This window comes from Barbus barbus, assembly GCF_936440315.1.
Source record: "Barbus barbus genome assembly, chromosome: 50".
In the NCBI taxonomy this organism is placed as follows: Eukaryota; Metazoa; Chordata; class Actinopteri; order Cypriniformes; family Cyprinidae; genus Barbus; species Barbus barbus.
Window position 1 is genome coordinate 8,093,315 of NC_136728.1, and position 19,216 is coordinate 8,112,530.

The following is a 19,216-nucleotide window of genomic DNA, read 5'->3' on the forward strand; positions in this document are numbered from 1 at the left end:
CAGGGCATCCGCATACTCAATTACATCGACGATTGGTTGGTTCTCGCTCAGACAGAGCAGTTGGCGGTTCGGCATCGAGATGTCGTTCTCGCCCACATGAGAGAGTTGGGGTTGAGACTCAACGCCAAGAAAAGTGTGCTGTCTCCAGTTCAGAGAACCACTTATCTAGGCGTGGTGTGGGATTCGACCACGATGCAGGCATGTTTGACCCCTGCTCGGATCGAGTCGATTCTCACGGCAGTCAGGAGAGTGCGTCAAGGCCAGCCATTCACTGTCAAGCAGTTTCAGAGGCTGCTAGGGCTTATGGCAGCAGCGTCCAGCGTGATTCCTTCTGGCCTGCTGTACATGAGGCCCCTACAGTGGTGGCTCAAGAACAGAGGGGTCTCCTTGAGGGGAGACTCGCTCCGCGCTGTCAAAGTGTCACGCCGTGGTGTCCGTGCCTTAGACATGTGGAGAGATCCTCAGTTCTTGGTTCAGGGCCCGGTGCTGGGAGCTCCGTGTCGCCGCGTCTCGCTAGCGACGGACGCATCCCTCACCGGTTGGGGTGCGGTCATGAGTGGCCACCCTGCCCGTGGTCTGTGGAGTCGACGCCACCTATCGTGGCATATCAACCAGCTAGAGATCCTAGCGGTGTTCCGTGCGATCAAGCACTTCCTCCCGGACCTAAGAGACCGCCATGTGCTGGTGCGCACCGACAGCACGGCAGTAGTCTCGTATATCAACCACCAAGGAGGTCTGAGGTCGCGCCCCTTGTACAAGCTGGCGCACCAGATCCTGGTGTGGGCCCAGGGCAAGTTCCTATCCTTGAGAGCTATTCACATCCCTGGGCATCTCAATGTGGGAGCAGACGTTCTGTCGAGGCAGGGGCTGAGGCCCGGGGAATGGATGCTTCACCCAGAGGTGGTGAAGCAGATCTGGAAGGTCTTTGGCCAGGCACAGGTGGACCTCTTCGCCACTTGAGAGTCAGCGCAATGTCCCCTCTGGTTCTCTCTAGCTCCGCCAGCCCCGCTGGGTCTGGATGCTATGGTGCAGACGTGGCCGAGGCTGCGTCTGTACGCCTTCCCCCCGATCGCTCTGCTCCCGGGAGTTCTGGAGAGAGTGCGCCGGGACGCGGTCAGTCTACTGCTAGTAGCGCCGTTCTGGCCGGGCCGAGTATGGTTCTCGGACCTGATTGCTCTTCTCGACGGCACCCCGTGGCCGGTGCCTGTCAGAAGAGATCTCCTCTCACAGGCAGGGGGGTGCACCCCCGCCCGGAGCTATGGAAGCTGTGGGTATGGCCTCTGAGGGGGCGCAACTCGTAGCTTCCGGTCTGTCAACTGAGATTGTTGAGACCCTCCTTCAATCCAGAGCTCCCTCTACGAGGAAACTGTATGCCTGAAGTGGAAACTCTTCACTTCCTGGTGCGGAGACCGCCAATTTGACCCAGTTAACTGCCCAGTTGGTACAGTGCTGGAGTCCCTGCAGGCCCGGTTCTCCGCAGGGTTAACCCACTCCACTACTAAGGTCTACGTGGCAGCTATTTGTCATACCACGCCCTTATCGGTGGCCAAGCAGTGGGCAGATACCCCCTAGTTACATGTTTCCTCCGGTGCGCGGAGGCTGAGGCCTCCTGTACGATCACGTCCCCACGTGGGACCTGGCTGCGGTTCCGAGGCTCGGTGTGAGCACCTTTGAGCATGTCGAGGAGATAACAGATAGACTCCTCACCTCCAAGACCGTCTTCTGGTTAGCCATCATTCTCTGAGGAGGGTGATCACCTTCAGGCCCTGTCTGCGGCCCCTTCGATGTTGACTGTGTGCCCGGTTCGGCGAAAGTCTTTCTCTACCCCTGAAAAATGGGGTACGTACCGAAGGTTCTAACGGTCGTACCACAGCCGGTCGTACTCCAGGCCTCTGTCCTCCTCCCTTCGGCCAGGAGAAGCACAACCGTATGTGTCCAGTGTGAGCACTGGGCACGTACATCCACAGAGCTGCCCTGTGGAGAAAGTCGGACCAGTTGCTGGTATGCTATGGTCCGCCTAAGGGGGGTCTCCCTGCTACGAAGCCCACTCTTAGTAGGTGGATTGTGGATGCTGTTAATCTTGCTTACGAGGCCTCTGGGCTTGCCCATCCGCTGGGAGCCAGAGCTCACTCAACTAGAGGTATGGCGGCCTCAAAGGCCCTTTGGGCAGGTGTCCCAATACGGGACATCTGCGACGCTGTTGGATGGTCCACGCCCCTGACCTTTGCGAGGTTTTACAACCTTGATCTCCGAGCCACTCCAGGCTCCTCTGTCCTTTTGTCCTGACACAGACAGGGACTTGTCAGTATGGAGGCGTTGGTATAGCGTTCCCATAGCGTCTTCCGACGCAGCTCGACGTTCCTGAAAGGGAACGACCTAGGTTACATATGTAACCCAGGTTCCCTAAGGGAACGAGAGCTGCGTCTCGCAGCCATACTTCCGGCATCCCTGCCAGCGCTTGCTTCATGACATGGAGCTAACGCGGGCGCCGCCTCACGTGCTTATATACTTCCTGGTCGTGACGTCACCCCGCCCGTGATGCTTCGCCCTTTCTATTGGACTGATTGCATACGATATTCAGAGCGGAATGACGCTGAGAGCGTTCCCATAGCGTCTTCCGACGCAGCTCTCGTTCCCTTAGGGAACCTGGGTTACATACGTAACCTAGGTCGATTTTGCATCATGTTAAGATACATGTTAACTGGTGACTGGAGTTGTGTGGATTGTGATGTTTTTATCAACTGTTTGGACTCTCATTCTGACGGCACCCATTCACTGCAGAGGATCCATTGGTGACGTGGTCCTAAATTTCTCCAAATCTGTTCAGATGAAGAAACAAACTCATCTAAAAAAAACAAAACAAAAAAAAAAATGTCTGGACATCTAACAACTTTGCCTCTGTGGACCATCAGAGGTTTATCTAGGATGAAAGTGTTTTTCACCAAAACAACCATGTGGCAAAATGGCTTCAAAAATGTTCTAGATCACTTTTGGACACACTTCAGTATGACACTTTAACACTAGAGCTTTTCTGGGAACTAACTGCAGTTTTCTGAGCATTTTAAAAAATGACATTTAACCAACTGGCCATTTTTAGTGGATATATGAAGTTAGTTCCAAGTTCACACAGGTGTAGTTCATCAAATTAACATGTTCCACAAACATTTCACATAAACGTTTCCAAATACTCGTCCTATTATAATTTGAAACCTAACCAATGTCCTTTTGTAAAATGACTTGCTTGAAAAGTATGCCTAATGGCATTTAGTTTCATATTATGCTATATAATTTAAAGACATTCATACTTATATAATGTGGCATCTTGAGTGTCCAAATTGGGGTCAAAGTCTGATGCCGTTTTCATTTATTAATACTAATTTATTTGTTTAATAACACAAAAAGAATCTCATGTATTAAACTGATATGTGATAGGCTATATAATTTAAAATACATGACTTTGAGTACTTTGATTAGAGGAATATGTTATGAGATATTACAATACATCACTTTATGTAATATATTTTGGTTTTTAAATACATTTTAACTAGTGATATCTGTTGATTTGAGGGCACCAAATTCGGCATATTCTACAACACTAATAAAAAATTATGAAAATTAACCATGGTTTTACTACAAAAAAAAAAGCATGGTTGCTATAGTTAAACCATAGTAACCACAAATTAACCATGCTACACTAACCATAGTTTGGCAGTTTTCTGCGTGCTAACTGTTGCAGCCTTTAGTTCCGTTTTGACCTTTCAGCTAAACGTAACCTCGACGTAATCGCGCACGCGGTGAACTTGACTTGTTTATTGTTGGTGATTCGACTTGCGAGAGCATGCCAAAGTCCACGTGCTCTGAGGGGGCGTGGCTCTTCCGCGCTAAACACATGCGGCAGGCGTGCTGTTTACAATGCCATCTGCTTCGACACCAAACCAAATATTTAATTAATAAGGGCCCCTCAAGTTTGGCATTGTTTAGTATCAAAACACACCCTTAACATGCCGCTATAAAACTTAGGCGAAGGGTGTTGAGGCTTTGATCACCCGCTGAAGTCAGAGCTCAGACCAACTTAATCTACTGCGCTCTTACACTGATTAAACAAACACAACCAGAGCGACACTTCACTTATTCAGTCAGTGTGCATGAGCTACATTTGTGGCTAGATGCAAGATACTGTTTATACAGTAAGTGGTTAAACTTGAACTAAAAAGGGTATGAAAGTTTCCAATGTGCACTGTTTTCATGTCAACACATTAGCTATAGGCTATGGGTTATATTTGGGGAAATCTTGTTACAATAAATATATTACATTTTTATTAACCCTTAATAATGAATTTATGAATTTCTTATACCAAGTAACTTGACCTGATGCGGAGATTCTTTTTCATTATTATTACTATTAGGCCTATTATTATTAATTTATGTTTTTTATTGGAAATAAGGCCTAGGTCTCAATCTTTGTAGGCCTATCTCTCAGGAACCAGAACCATTTAGAGGTTAAAAAGTTGTATGGTGATAATATTTGTACTGCCAAATTTTGATATGTAGCCTAATGCCTAAATCTTAAATTAGATGCTAAAAGATGGTGATAATAATGATAAACACTAGTGTGTCCAACAATTGTTCAGTATATTTATGCATATGTTAAGATTTCATTTTTCACTTCTTCTTATTCTTCTTCTTTATTTATTTTTTGCTTGCATGAATTTACCATAAAAAGTTGACAGACAAAAACTGGGTGTCTCCATTAACAATGACTCAAACCAATAAGAGAAAACACAAAGTAAAGAATAATAAAGAGAGAATATTTTTGAACGTTTTTTGAACGGCTAGTGCTTTACTTCTCAAATAGGTGAAGAACGACTTAAAATTGGTATAAAAATAAAATGCAATTTATAAAATGATGTTCATCACCATTGAAATAATCATTTATAGAGTAACCAAACATAAGGTGAAAAAATTGCTGCACGCATATCTAGGTTATGCTGCCCATATATTCATCATCAACATTTCTGGCATTAGGATTTGACTGGGTACAATATCAGCTCTCATATGCACTTTTTGCCACGGCTCATAAACCAATCATATAGGTGCAGGGATTCTAAAAACATATATCATAGGATCCTGTCAGGATCGTCTAATTTGAGCAGTTTGTGCCCTTCTAGATGACGCATTCTGTGAGCGGAAAATGTGCGGCTGGGTCATTAGAAGACGGGCAAAGGCATGAAAGTGCCAGTGTTAATAGGTCTCACGCACATCCATTCATCGGCTATTGACAGTGTGTCCCTGTTGAGCGGCTGCACTGGAGCTTCTCTCTAGCGCTGCCAGTGGACAATCAAACCTACACACCCACCTCTGTCTACACTCGCCTGTTCAACATTTCTTACTTCTGCTAGAAAAATACATAGCTACAGCAAACCTCTGAGCTCTGAATCGCATCGCGGCGCGTCGTGATACACCAGCAGCAATAGCTCCAAAAGAAAGCACAACATGGAGTCCCCTCCAGATCCAGCGAGCGACCCGGGCAACGGCGTCTCAGAGCCGGTTACCCCGGTCAGGGAAACCCCGGTAAACCTGGAGACCCTCCGCAAAGCTGAGCACCAAGCCCCGGTGCGCCGGCAGAGCTGCTCCAGCACCAACAGAGGTGAGAGACAGTGATTCTTTGGAATCGATACGACATTGATTCTCCGTAGTATCGATGTGCAAAACTTCAAAGTGAATTCATTTTAACTTAAATGGCGCGCGCGGCGCGTCAAAATCGTTCCAGCGCGTTTGGTTCACTGGAAAAGCGCGTGGTGAATAGGAATAAATGGCATTTGTGAAATAAATAGGAATTAGGATGCTTTTAGAGTTTATGTGCTCGTATAACCGAATGATCCTGCTATTGTTGTGTGATGTAAGACAACACTGACACTGAAGACGCGTTTATTAAACACATCTAAATTTGACAATATTAAAGTTAATTTCTGCATTTAAAAGTGCTGTGAAATAATACATGCATGCATAGGAAGATATCAGATTGTTATGATGTGTATTAAATACACACAAATCGAACTTATGTGGACTGTAGGCTATTTGAAAATGATAACATTTTATTTTGATATATGCTTATTTGTTTGTTATATTTTTACATTTCATTTATTAGTTGTCAGCATGCCTTTGCTTGATTTTTTTGCACTTGTGTGGATGCTAGCCTAGTTGGACGCATTTAAACACTAATTTCGCATATATAAAATACAGGCTATTCAAAGGCATTTGGACTTCCCGCAATGCTTTAATATCTAATTTTTATTGAGATTTGTCTAAATATGAGTGTTGTACAGTACAGACAGTAGTTTTTTTTAGCCACTCCCCCTTCGGTGTCTCCATTCGACTCATTCAAGTTCAGTGCAAAATGTATCTGCGATTATAAAGACATAAAGTGACACGACACTGCATAAAGTAACGTTGAATGTCTGTTCAGGTTGTTGTGTGTCGCGCTGAAGGGTATATTTAGAGGCTGGTATGGTGAATGTGGAATGTAAGCTGGTTATGTAACAAGTTTAGCCATAAACAGAGCAGGGAAAATCATTCGATATGTCGGAGTCTGGGGTTCAGAGTGTTTTGTATGAGTACACTCTGGCGAATATGTGTAATGCTGTTCAGAATTGTCTTTTTTATTGGTTTATGAAACAAAATTGCATATCAAATCGGGACTTGAACTGCTCCATTCGCTTTCAAAATGTAAATATTACCGCTGGTCTGTGAAGTCAGCCGCGCGTGGGTTTGGTTCTCGAGTTTTAATGTTTGTCGTCAATTAAAGAATAAGGAGAAATGATGTTGAATAGCGAAAATGAATTTTATGGAGCTATAATAAATCCTGCTCTCTAGCCGTTGTTTCACTTTTGTTACATGGTACTTTCCCAGCACTGTGCAGTTATGTAATAGCAGTCTGAAGAGGCAGGTATAGGGAGGCACTGTCCGGATGGGAGTTTTTAGGCAAGTCTATGCCGTTTTTTTTTTCTTTTAAAGAAGGAGATTGACTTTGAGATGCTCCTAACCTGCTGACCTATATTCACCCCTGCCCTTTACATGCTAAAGTGCATCTGGAAGGGAAAGGCAAAAGAAAGAAGGCTTCAGTCCTGTTATGTAACCCTTGTGTGAATGGGCGATGAGAAACCAAGTGTTTAGCGGGACTGTTCTCTTCGGCTGTGTTAGAAATCCACTTTGCTTTCGCAAGACTTGTGCAACAAACACACCAGCAGAGTCAATAGACCTGTGCCATCGTGACATCAGTTTGTAGGCCGTTAAGAATGGCAGGGTGTGAATTATGACTAAAATAAATGATGTTAGAGACATTTGGTCCTATTGCATAAATGGTACCCAGTCATACCTTAAGTATGAATTTTGAAGCTTTTATGTTAGTTGCTATAGAAGCAATACAAAGATTTCTGATTCATCAAGGACACTCAGTCGCATCCTTTAGGTAGTTGTATTCCTTGTTTAGCCCTTTTCGCAGCTTGCTTAAAAAACCCTTCAGAACTCATGTTTGATTATGTAAGATTCACGTTAGAGAAGGAACGATATTCAAGTAATGTTAACCAGACACCTTATTTGACTCATAAATCAAAATCCAACATAAAAACAAACCCATAAAATGCTAACGGAGAATAGATGTTATATGGATAAATTATGATATGCAGAACATAATATTATTAATAGAAATAATACTTTATTAAAAAAATACAACAAAATCATTTTCTACTTATTTATCTACAAAATAAATTTGAGCTGTTTTTTTTTTCAGCAGGTTAGGGCTGCATGAATATGACAAATCCAAATAAAAACATTAAATGCAATCACAATTATTAATTTTACATTTACATTTAGTCATTTAGCAGATGCTTTTATCCAAAGCGACTTACAAATGAGGACAATGGAAGCAATCAAAATCAAGTGCTATGACAAGTCTCAGATAGCCTAACGCAGTACACTTACCAAGTTTTTTTCATTTTATTATATAATAAATAAAAAGAAAACAGATTTTATTTTAACGCAGTAGAATTGCCATTGAAATGCTTATTTTGTGCAAGATGATCGCAGAACTGTTTTTGAATTTATTTATTGCTGTTTTAGATCAAGACAGTGACTAAACTATCAACATAAGTGATTTGACCTCATATTTCATTGAACTTATGTATTTATTTGACTTATTCTTTAACAAATAAAATGTACTTGTTGACACAAAAGTGTAGATGGTGCACATTCTTTGATATTAGATCTTGGACTTTTGGCCTCAAGTTTGCAAAAAAACAAAACAACAAAACATACATGTAAATGCATTGCTGTATTAGCTGTTGTCAAATTAATGTTGAATATTTTTCAGTTTAATTGTGCAGCCCTGATAGACACTGTAAGAGAAAGACAGCAAATGCTGCAATAATGACGTTTCATTTTAAATGTTTGTCTTTATAGCTTATGTTATCTTTGGATCATATACATTATTATTACTTTTTTAAGACTAAGTAAATATCAAAGTCACACTCAAGTACATGTTTTAGCAGCTGTGACTGTTAATCATATTTTGGCTGCTTAAACACCTAAAATTGCGGTTTAGTCGGATCTCATAATTACGCACAGTAGGACGCCACATGTGAAACTGCTTTATTATTAGTTAACCACAAGCAGTTTGTGGTTTTGCTTGTGGTGTGTCAGTGAGTTTATTTAGCTTTGGCTGCATTGGCTGTGATTGTGGGTGTCGGAGGCAATCTCAGCACACGGATGAATTAACCACTTTCAGCGGATCTATGAAACGAAGCAAACCGCATTGCTTTGATCTCAAGTGAAAAGAGAATATATCTGAGGCTTTTGGAAGAGTTAGGATGACCGGTTACATTTATGAAGAAAATTATAGGAACTCTGTTTCTTTTAATTGAAATTTGTCTTTTATGCCTTTAAGTTGAGAGAGTGAGTTGTTATTATTATCAAAAGTTCAAACCAACTTTTTCCAGCTCTTATTAAGAAAGTCTATAATAATTTGAGGAAAGACGACCTTAAGCCGCCCTTTTGTTTTTAGGTCTGATTCATATTTTTGGCACATTTATCACAGTTTATGTAACAAACCTAAATGTCATCCAATGGGCTAATTTTTATAAAATATTACCTGCATATTCAAGTTCAAACCAAATAACTTTTTCTGCCTTGTTTTTTTTTATTATTAAGGAAACATATAATCAATTTTGAAAAAAGTAAAAACTGTACTTGGATTTAAGGTCGCATTTATATTTTTTGGTACCTTTTTGGCAGTGAAACCTGTTGTTTATGTAATAAATGTGTCATTTGACCTGAATGTCATCCAGTGGACTCATTTTTTTTTACATGAGTGTAATATTACAACTCAGAATAGTAGTCCACACCCATTGTGTTTCTCTTTCAGTAAATTAATTTTGCCTGTATTATATTTATTTTAATCAATACTTTTTAAATGGTGCATTAGTTATATGCTAAATTCAGTATTTATAATTAATTAATTAATTAATTATATTTGCTTGAAATCATTTGGTGTATTCTTATTTCAGATATATATTTTTCGATTTTTTTTTTTGTATTTGTATTTGTATTTTTTTTGCACAGATCCAAATGATTTAACAAAATAAAAACATCTTTTTTTATTTTATTTTTTAATTTATTTATTTTTGTACATTTACTTTAATTGAATCATATGTAGTCTTATTTCAGACACATTTATTTTTCATGGTTTATTGCACATATATAAAATGATTTAACAACAACAACAACAACAAAAGTAAAAGATCAGCCATTGTGGCTTAGTTTTTTTTGTCAAACATCTGAAGTATTCTCCAAATTATAATGCGTTGTTCAGACAGTACACTTAACTTTGTCCACAGAAACCAACATCTGGATGTAAAGACTTTTAGTAAGAAACAAATTTTCCCTTTTGGTTTTTTTACACCATGCCCACACATGGCCTTTGACCGTACAATGTTTTTGCCTGTCATGATTTTTACCTGTGCTTGTCCTCATCCACAGAAGAACTCGGAGCAGGTCAAACTTCACATTTGACCTTCTAGTAATCAAAAGGCAAAGCTGAAGAGCGTCACATACTGTTATAACCCCGAGTGTTGACACTTGACATCTTGTTTAAAGGAGGTTCTTGAAGGATAAGAGAGGGTCAGACAGGCAAGCACACAAATGCTTAAATCATTTATAGAGTGTGTTATTACTGCATTTGACTTCCTCCAGTGCTCAAGGAGGGAGTTTGTAAACAGTCAGTATTAATGCTCTGTTTTTGGTTATGGAGGTTCAGGCTTGTAGCTTTTTTAAAGGGTTTTTGATCTTATGAAGGTCTTTTGCTTTCATTATATGTAATCTTACATGGAAGTGAACTGGATGTTTGATTTTTAAAAAGGTGTAGAGCAAGATTTGGGTTTCTTAAAGGGATAGTTCACCCAAAAATGAAAATTCTGTTATTAGTTACTTACCCTCATGTCGTTACAAACCCGTAAGACCTTTGTTCATCTTCAGAACACAAATTAAGATATTTTTGATGAAATCCGAGAGCTCTCTGACCCTACATAGACAGCAACACAACTGACACGTTCAAGGCCCGGAAAGGTATCAAGGACATCGTTAAAATGTCCATGTGACATCAGCGCTTCAACCGTAATTTTACAAAGATACGAGAATAATTTTAATGCTCAAAGAAACCAACAATAACAACTTTATTCAACAATTTCTTCTCTTTATGTAAGTTCTCTGTTCCATATAATGAGAGTTTAGTGATTTATCTGTTAAGTCAAAATGGGACAAAGCACCATAAAAGTTCCTTAATATGAGTAGAAGACGTATATAGAGCACATGGTATGTGTGTATGAAAATAAAATGTAAAATCTGAACAAGGATGGAGATAACATTTCAAAGCTTTGATAGAGGGGTAGAGTTACAGTGAAAAATAAAACATTTCTTATTTCAATGTTAAAAGCTTTTGCTTAATGCTGCTTAATATTATTTTGGAAACCATGATACTTTTTTTCAGGATTCTTTGAAATGAAAATAATTTATTTTAAATAAATCTTTTGTAATATTATTTAAAACGTACATAATTATAAAACAACTTTGCTGTAACTTGCTGAATTAAAGTATTAATATTATTTTTTTTATCTCACTTACCCTAATGTTTTGAATGGTAGTGTATCAATGTTTCCACAAAATATTAAGCGGCGTAATTGTTTTCAACACTGGTAATAATAAATGTTTCTTGAGCAGCAAATCAGCATATTAGAATGATTTCTGAAGGATCATGTGACACTGAAGACTGGAGTAATGATGCTGAAAATTCAGCTTTGATCACAGAAAAAAAATGCATTTAAAAATGTATTCAAACAGAAAACTGTTATTTCAAATTGTAATAATATTTTACAGTAATATAGTTTTTACTGTATTTTTTTTATTCAAATGAATACACCTTGGTGAGCAAGAGACTTCTTCCAAAAACATTAAAAAAGTCTCAATTATTCCAAACTTTTGACTGGCAGTGTAAGTAATGACAGAATATTCTGTTGCTTTTTTTCATTTTGGAGGATCTTGGAAGAAAACTTCTTCTTAGATCGTTCAGATTGGAGTAACTCCAAACAAAGCTCTGCCTTCCAACCTTTTGCCTCATGCACACCTCCACAATTACACGTGTGCGGAGGAATCGGAGGCTTTGCATCAATCACGTTGAGTAGATTTGCAGTGTCATGAGCTTGTTTTAATGGGCTCCTTCCAGTTAACTCTCAGGCACGGCCGAGGTTTGTTTAGACTCGGGTTTGTTGGCGTTGCGGATGCACATGTGCGGAGCAGTGCCTTAACTTAATTTCTCCTTTATTGGAAGACAGCGGAATGACTGTGGGGTCTGCCATCTGTGAAGGACTAGACTATAATTACTTATTAGTTGGCATGGCAGACAACAATATTTTGCTTGCTCCCAGCCTCGGTGTCAGAGTGTGATGGTGAAATCTGTCACCTGGCAGTGTGCAGATTGACTCTTTCCAGCAGGGGGGATATTTTAGCGGCAGAATGAGCCAAGCTGAGCCCTTTTATTCAAACCCCCGCAGTTAGCCTAACAGATATTGTGCAGTGACACCGGTGTTTAACGTCCCAGCGCCGATGTGCTCCGGCTTAACCTGTTCACTTTAACACAATCAACATTTTCACACCCAGTCTGCAGTTTAAAGGAGTGGTTCATCCAAAAATGTTGTTCTCATTTTGAGGGACCTCTTATTAGAATTTATTTGTGTACTTATTTACATATTTAATAAATACAGCCAAATATGTTTGTGAAAACATTTAGAAAGCAACATGTTTGCAAAATTAAGCAACTGACGTTGTTGTTGTTAATAATAATAATAATAATAAACAATAAACGTACATATTAAACATTTAAATACATATTAAATATTTTAATAAATGAAATATTTGTATTAAATATAATGAAAAATTAGTACCACCAAATCAATTAATCACAGTTAATCGCATCCAAAATAAAATTTTGTGTTTACATAATATATGTGTGTGTACTTATATGTATATATAAATACACACACGCATATATAATAAATATTTACTTGCACATATTAATATTTATATGATTTATATTATATAAATCCTCGTCCCTCGGCCCGGCCACTCCACTTTATGGTTATTTATTTATTTAATGGTAATGAAATTATGTTTAAAGGGCTTTTCACAATAAATATTGTTCCAAAACAGTAAGTAAAAAGTGATTGTATTAAACTTTTTTTGTGTGTGTGTGCAAAAATATACATGCAATCGCAAAAAAAAAGTTTTCTGTGCATCCTCTTGAACATTTTAATTGTATTATATTTATTTATTCATTGTATGAAAAAGAGTGGCTGCACTCTCTGAAGAAATGTACGAATGTTGTACCACATCTTTTCAAAAGGTACACCTTTGTACCTTATTAATCCCTAAAGTTGCTTAATGGCACATTAAAGGTACATATTAGTACATAAAGTGTAATTATTATAATATTATAATATTGTTTTGTTGCACAGGTTTTGAACAACATTAGAGCGAGTAAGCAATGACTGGATTTTCACTTTTGGATAAACTATTCCTTTAACATGTTGGCTTGCTTCAGTCTGGATACAGATATGCAGTAACATGCTGCTTTTAATGGAGCAGACACCTCTGGTATTTAAATGCAGAGGTGTCTGCTCCATGGCAGTTGTTTTTGTTGGCTGGACAGCAACACGCTGCTGAAAACCCCAGCATGGTACGGGCTCCAGTCACTGGCCCCGATCTGTGGACTGTTAACACTGCAGCCAGCTCTGTTTTACAGCGAGCGGTGGAGTGTTTATCCAGCGATGACAGAAGACGGATGGGCCGTAGAGGAGTGGAGGCCTCTAAACAAGATTTCTGTACCAAAAAACTCTCGTGAAGCCCAGCGCTGGTCTGCAGCTTTATCTGACAGCCATGGTTCCAGGAGCCGCTGACATTCTCAAATAGCAGGGATTAGGATTTCCCTCTGCTTCAGCAGCCTCGTGGAGGAACTTACCCTTTTGTGCTTATCTGGAAGCAGTTGCGTTCACTAATCTTGATCTGAAGTATGGAAATGGCCATTGTGTGACAGCGTGGGTTCTCTCAAAAATGGACACGTTGTCATTATTTACTCATGTCTTTACAAAGCCATATGAGTTTGTTTCTTTTTTTTATTTTAATAATGCACTGGTCACTGTTTGTCATGCTGTTACGATGAATGGGTACAGAAACATTCAAGCTTCAAAAGGATGCTTTCAAAAAAAAGGTACAAATAAAAAAGTTAAAATAATAATAATAACAAAAAATATATATTTATGTTTTTTTATGGCTGTCAAAGTTAACATTCATGTGAAGAAAATATTTTACTAAATATATTAAATGTGCTTAATGAACAATATTTACTGTCACAAGCTCTTTAAAAATAACTACACAGAAAAAAAAAACATTAAAAGAAATTGAATTAAAGTACATTTCATAAGTAATTATAGAATGGCAAGTAACATATTGAATTAAACATGGAATTTTGAAATGAAATAAACTTAGTTTTATTTACAACTTAAAATATTCTTCTACAGTGTAATTTCTCAATACCACAATAAAAAAAAGACTGTTATGCCAAAAAAAAAAAAAGATTAATTATTTATTCAGTGTAAATATTGTCAAGGAATAGTTGAACCAAAATAGTTTGACTACATTTTTGAGTAATAGTTTGAAACATTTCAGTCAGTTTATTTAGAAGTATTTAATAAAAAAAAATTATTTTATAAAGTTATTTAATTACTTTTATGATTCTTATACATTCTTTTGAAGCTTGAATATTTCTGTGCTCATTTATTGTAATTTCATGAAAAAGTGACCAGTGCATTATTAAAATAAACAAACTAAATAGTAAACTTAATCAAAGTAAACATTTTGTGATAAAATTAAAATAATAATGATTGCAAAATTAATCACAAACATAAATGTTTACCATTTGAATTAATCTTTTTTAGCATTACAGTAATTTTTTTTCATTACGGTAATGAAAAATTAGTGAGAAATCTGCTAAATTTTCTTAAATAAGGCTTTAAGCTAAAATATTGCAATACATTCTTTCTTTGATTTTTGTATATATGACCCAGACATTTCTTGAGATTTCTTAGAGCCATGCAAAATTTTTGACTAGTCTTAGATCAGTTGAAAACACCAACTTGGTTGCGCAAAGCCAAGTTGTTTTGTGATGCCAAGCGAAAGCCAGGCCAACATCCCGGAGTGAAGAACCCAAAATGAGGATCACTGTTTGGCAGCCTTCCTCCTGACATAATGATGCCTCCCTCCCCTTCTTGTTTTTTGATCATCAGAGGTGTGATGTATCACACCATGCTATGGTTTAAAACGGGGGTTTGTACGATGTGTTTGCTCAAAGGTTAAGCTGTGTCATTTAACGTATTTCGTGTGTGATCTACCATAGACAATCAGTTAACTTTCCAAAGCGCCTTTCCTCCAAAGAGACGCCAGATTCTCGCTAAGTGCTCTACTGGTTTAAAAGACTGATCACTGATGCGATTTATATTAGATAAACAGGGCAGAACAACACGTTGAAGCTGGGAACGATCAATATTTCTTAGAAGCCCTGAAACCGGTCTCAGCGTTTTCACATGAAATTATTGCTGTACACCACAACTCAAAGTCCACTAGAGTCTGACTAGTCAGACATTATAAAATCACCTTTGGAGTAAAGATATTGTGAATCTGTAGATGTCATGAGACTTTTAGTTGTAGTGTCATGGGTAAATTTGAAAGAAGCCTAATCTTTAAACATATTAACAGCCTTTTTTTTTTTATAAAAGGGAAGTCAAGATGAAAACTATAGATGATATGGAGTTGGTACATGGGTTTTTGTATTCTGCCACACATTTCATCTTTGGTCCTGCATATGCACTTTAGTGAGGCATTGTGATTTGAAGTGCAAGAACAACACATTTGTGTAAACAGTTCGCAAAGCCAATTTTGCATAAACTGCTGTATAAATCAGTTGCTGTTTAATACAGGTTTTAGGAATAGTTTTACTTCATGCAAAAATTTAGAAATGGTTTTGCTCATTGAATGCAACATTTTATGTAAGAATGGTTTTATCAGTGGTTATAGACATTGAATTGATTTACAATTTTATGAATGTTTTAGTAGTTGAATTGATCAACAATTTACATAAAACTGCTTTATGAATAGTTATACTGAATTGATTGTAACGATTTACGTTTTCAATGGTAAAGTCAATTTGCGAATTGTATAGTTTTACACAAGTTTACGTAAGTATATTTTTACGTGTTGAATTGATTAACAACTCCAATAGTTTCATGAATAATTTCAGTTGTTGGATGGTGATTTAGACTAGGTAAAATGGTTTCATGAACATTTGTACTCATTGATTTGAAAAAATAAAACTATGCAAGAATATTGCAATAGTTTTAGTTTAATTGATTGCGACAATTTATGTAAGTTTGTACATTTACGTAAATGTTTTTTGTTTGTTTAACAGTTTCATATAAATAGTTTCACAAAGGATTTCAGTTGTTGAATTGTGGTTCACATAAAATGGTTTCATGAACATTTGTACTGATTTGGGAAAAAAAATAGTACGAAACTAATACTAATAATTTTTGTTGTTGAATTCATTGTCAATTTACAAGTGGTTTTACATTTTGTTTGGAATAATTGAATTAATTGTGATGGCTTGTACGTTATATGAATTGTTTGAACGTTTTTAATAAATTTACCAAAGAATACATAGAATAAAAATACAAAAAATAAAATTTTGTAAAAACGCTACGAAAAAAAAAAAAATTGTTAATAGGTTAACAGTAAGATCCCGTACTATATACAGGGAAAAACTGTAAAAGATCTAACCAGACATTTCATGTAATTTTACAGTAAAATGCTGTTAATTGTACAGTTTTTAGAAGTAAAAATAACAAATCAATGTATAATTTACAGTCAAAAACTGTAAACTGATATTCCCAGAATTCCCTGCATGACACTCCACATTTGAAAGTATTTTGTTTAAATAATCATGTTTTTTTTAATAGTTTTTGTTATCAGTTATGTGCATTTGGGCTTTATGTTACTACATCTGTTGTTGAATGAAAGCTTATTGCATTATTTAAGTATCAGATGTGTTACCATGATGGTGTTTTGTGTTTGCATGAATGACTCTGTGCACCTTCTATATATTAGTATATACTTCTGCTGCTGGTGAAGCTACTTGTGATGAGCTTTGATTCTTCATGTGGCTTTCTCTTTTACCACCTGCATTATTATGGTGGTTGTCAGTATGTTAAAGGTACAAAACAGATTTTAACAGTGTGTGTTGTTGAATTTACTGGTTCACATTCAAATTTCCTTGTTTGAAAATTACAGTTTTATACTTTAGAAGTTTTTACAAGTTTTTCTGTATTTTTTTACAAAATTATTCTGGCAACCACAGCTGCCAAAATTGTTTTGCAAAAACTACAGATTTTTTTTTTTTACAATGTAGTTTTATGAATGGTTTTAGTCAATTAATTAATTGCATTTTAGTTGGACTCATTGAACTAATTGAGACTGAAAAAATTGCAATGATTTACACTGCATTCAGTTCAATATGAAAATTTAGGAATGATTTGCTTACATTTTTTCCCTCGTGTTTCATTCATTAATGTGGCCCAGTGGTTGTTTTATGGTCATTTTTGAATAGCAGCTAAATTATTCCATAAAGGATAATAACACCTTCTATTGAACCAAACACACATGTGATTCTTTGATTTTCCTGTCAATCTACTTTGTAGCAAAACCTTTTAAGTTTTTGTATGCAACAACATTAATTTCATTCAAGTTGAAGTTCTCATGCTTTCCAGGAAACTAGGTCTTGAAAAGGTGAAAAGTTTGCAGATGGTGTGAGAAACATTTGGCAAGTGTTTCAAATAAGTACTACCCAAGGTAGCTTAAATCTTACGATTTTAAACTACATTTGAAGTTTACTAGAAGTAAGAAGTGTCCCACATCTCCTATATTGATATTTCATGGATAATTAATGTGGCGGCATCTAAATTAGACAAAGTTTACCCTCTTTGAACTAAAAGTTTTGCTCTGATGGGAGAGCTTATTTTGGAGTTAAAGCCACCAGTGGCCAAACTGGGGCTGGCAAATATGCCCTCCGCTGGTGACAAGAACCAGATTTTGATGCAACATCTCCAGTGGCGGGGGACATCTCAGATCTATGTCCCATTTACAGAAGTTAATATCTGAGATAGACAGTTTAAATAGTAATGAATTAATGCACTCCAGATGCATTATGGGAAGCCTTTAAAGAGGTCTAAATTTACTGTTGTGGGGTGGGGATGTGACGCTGAGGTGCAGGGCCTGGAAATGGGCCTCTCGTTTGGGGCCTCATGGGAGACGTAGGGGATGACCAAGGTCGACAGGATTTCTCAGTGGGATTTCTGTAGGCCCAAACAACTCATGATAATGAACATAAAGTGCTGCAGTCCATTTTTAATGTCAAATTAATGCAAACCATTAACTTGAAAGCATCCAAAAAGAAAAACATAGTCAATCTCACCTTAGAGTATGCATAGAGATCATATTGGTTTGTGACATTTGATTATTTCAAACAATTCAAACAATTGCTAGCTGTTGTAAAGATAATTTTCTGAACTGTTTTATAGTAGTTGATTGATTTTAATAGTCTTAGTGTAATTGATTTGCGACAGTTTTAATTTATGCAAGAATGGTATTATTAGTAGTTTTAGACATTGAATTTGATCATTTTATGAACGTTTTAGTTGTTGAATTGATTGACAATTTAAAAAATGCTTCACAAATAGTTGTACTCATTGAATTGATTGTAACAATGTATGTAAGAATGGTTTTACTTTTACTTTTACTTTTACTTTTGTCATTTAGCAGACGCTTTTGTCCAAAGCGACTTACAAATAAGAAAAAGTAACTAAAACTAAAAAGTTACAACTCTATAAATACTATCTACCCACATATTTAAGAAAATAAAGAAATTAAATCAAATTAACACATGCATATAACAACAACATTTCAATAATAAACATATCAATGAAAAAATTAAATAAAAAGCTACTACTATCCCTTGCCGGTGTCCCTGCCCGGTGGAGTCGCACGGTAGAGTCGATGGTCTTTACACTCTTTGGTCTTCACACTAGGAGGGCTTCACACGACGACTGCCGCGACCGCTGCCGCGGTATAATAACCTTTATTATACCAATCTAACAAATGATCGTTTCAATTCAGCTGGACCCACTTTCCTGTTTATCAACTACAAATGGCCAAGCAAGTGCACACACTGACAAGATACACGATACAGTACGAGACCAAACGCGATTTCAGCAACTCTCATCCTATTAAACAAAATAAGCGTTTCCTAGCAACGGCAAATGCGCTAAACACTGAGACAAGTAAATACACTTACGAGCTGATTTTAAACTTCCGCTGATAGACTGCTTCTCTTAAAGACCACTTCCATTACACTGCCTTCTGCTGGCGCTTGAACCCACTTTCCTGTTTATCAACTACAAATGGCCAAGCAAGTGCACACACTGACAAGATACACGATACAGTACGAGACCAAACGCGATTTCAGCAACTCAATTTTTGATAAAAGTTTTATCAATGGTTTTAAAAATAA

At 37.4% G+C, this 19,216-nt stretch overlaps 1 protein-coding gene across 1 annotated transcript in view; it reads left to right on the forward strand.

The window, feature by feature from the left end:
- The first annotated feature begins 5,334 nt into the window (after positions 1-5,334).
- LOC306868436 (nuclear receptor ROR-alpha A) overlaps positions 5,335-19,216 on the forward strand; it is a 281,247-nt gene continuing 267,365 nt past the window's right edge. Inside the window, exon 1 of the mRNA XM_079414597.1 lies at positions 5,335-5,647. Within this exon, the coding sequence (XP_079270723.1) occupies positions 5,494-5,647 (154 nt within the window). The 5' untranslated portion in view covers positions 5,335-5,493. The remainder of the gene's footprint in view (positions 5,648-19,216) is intronic.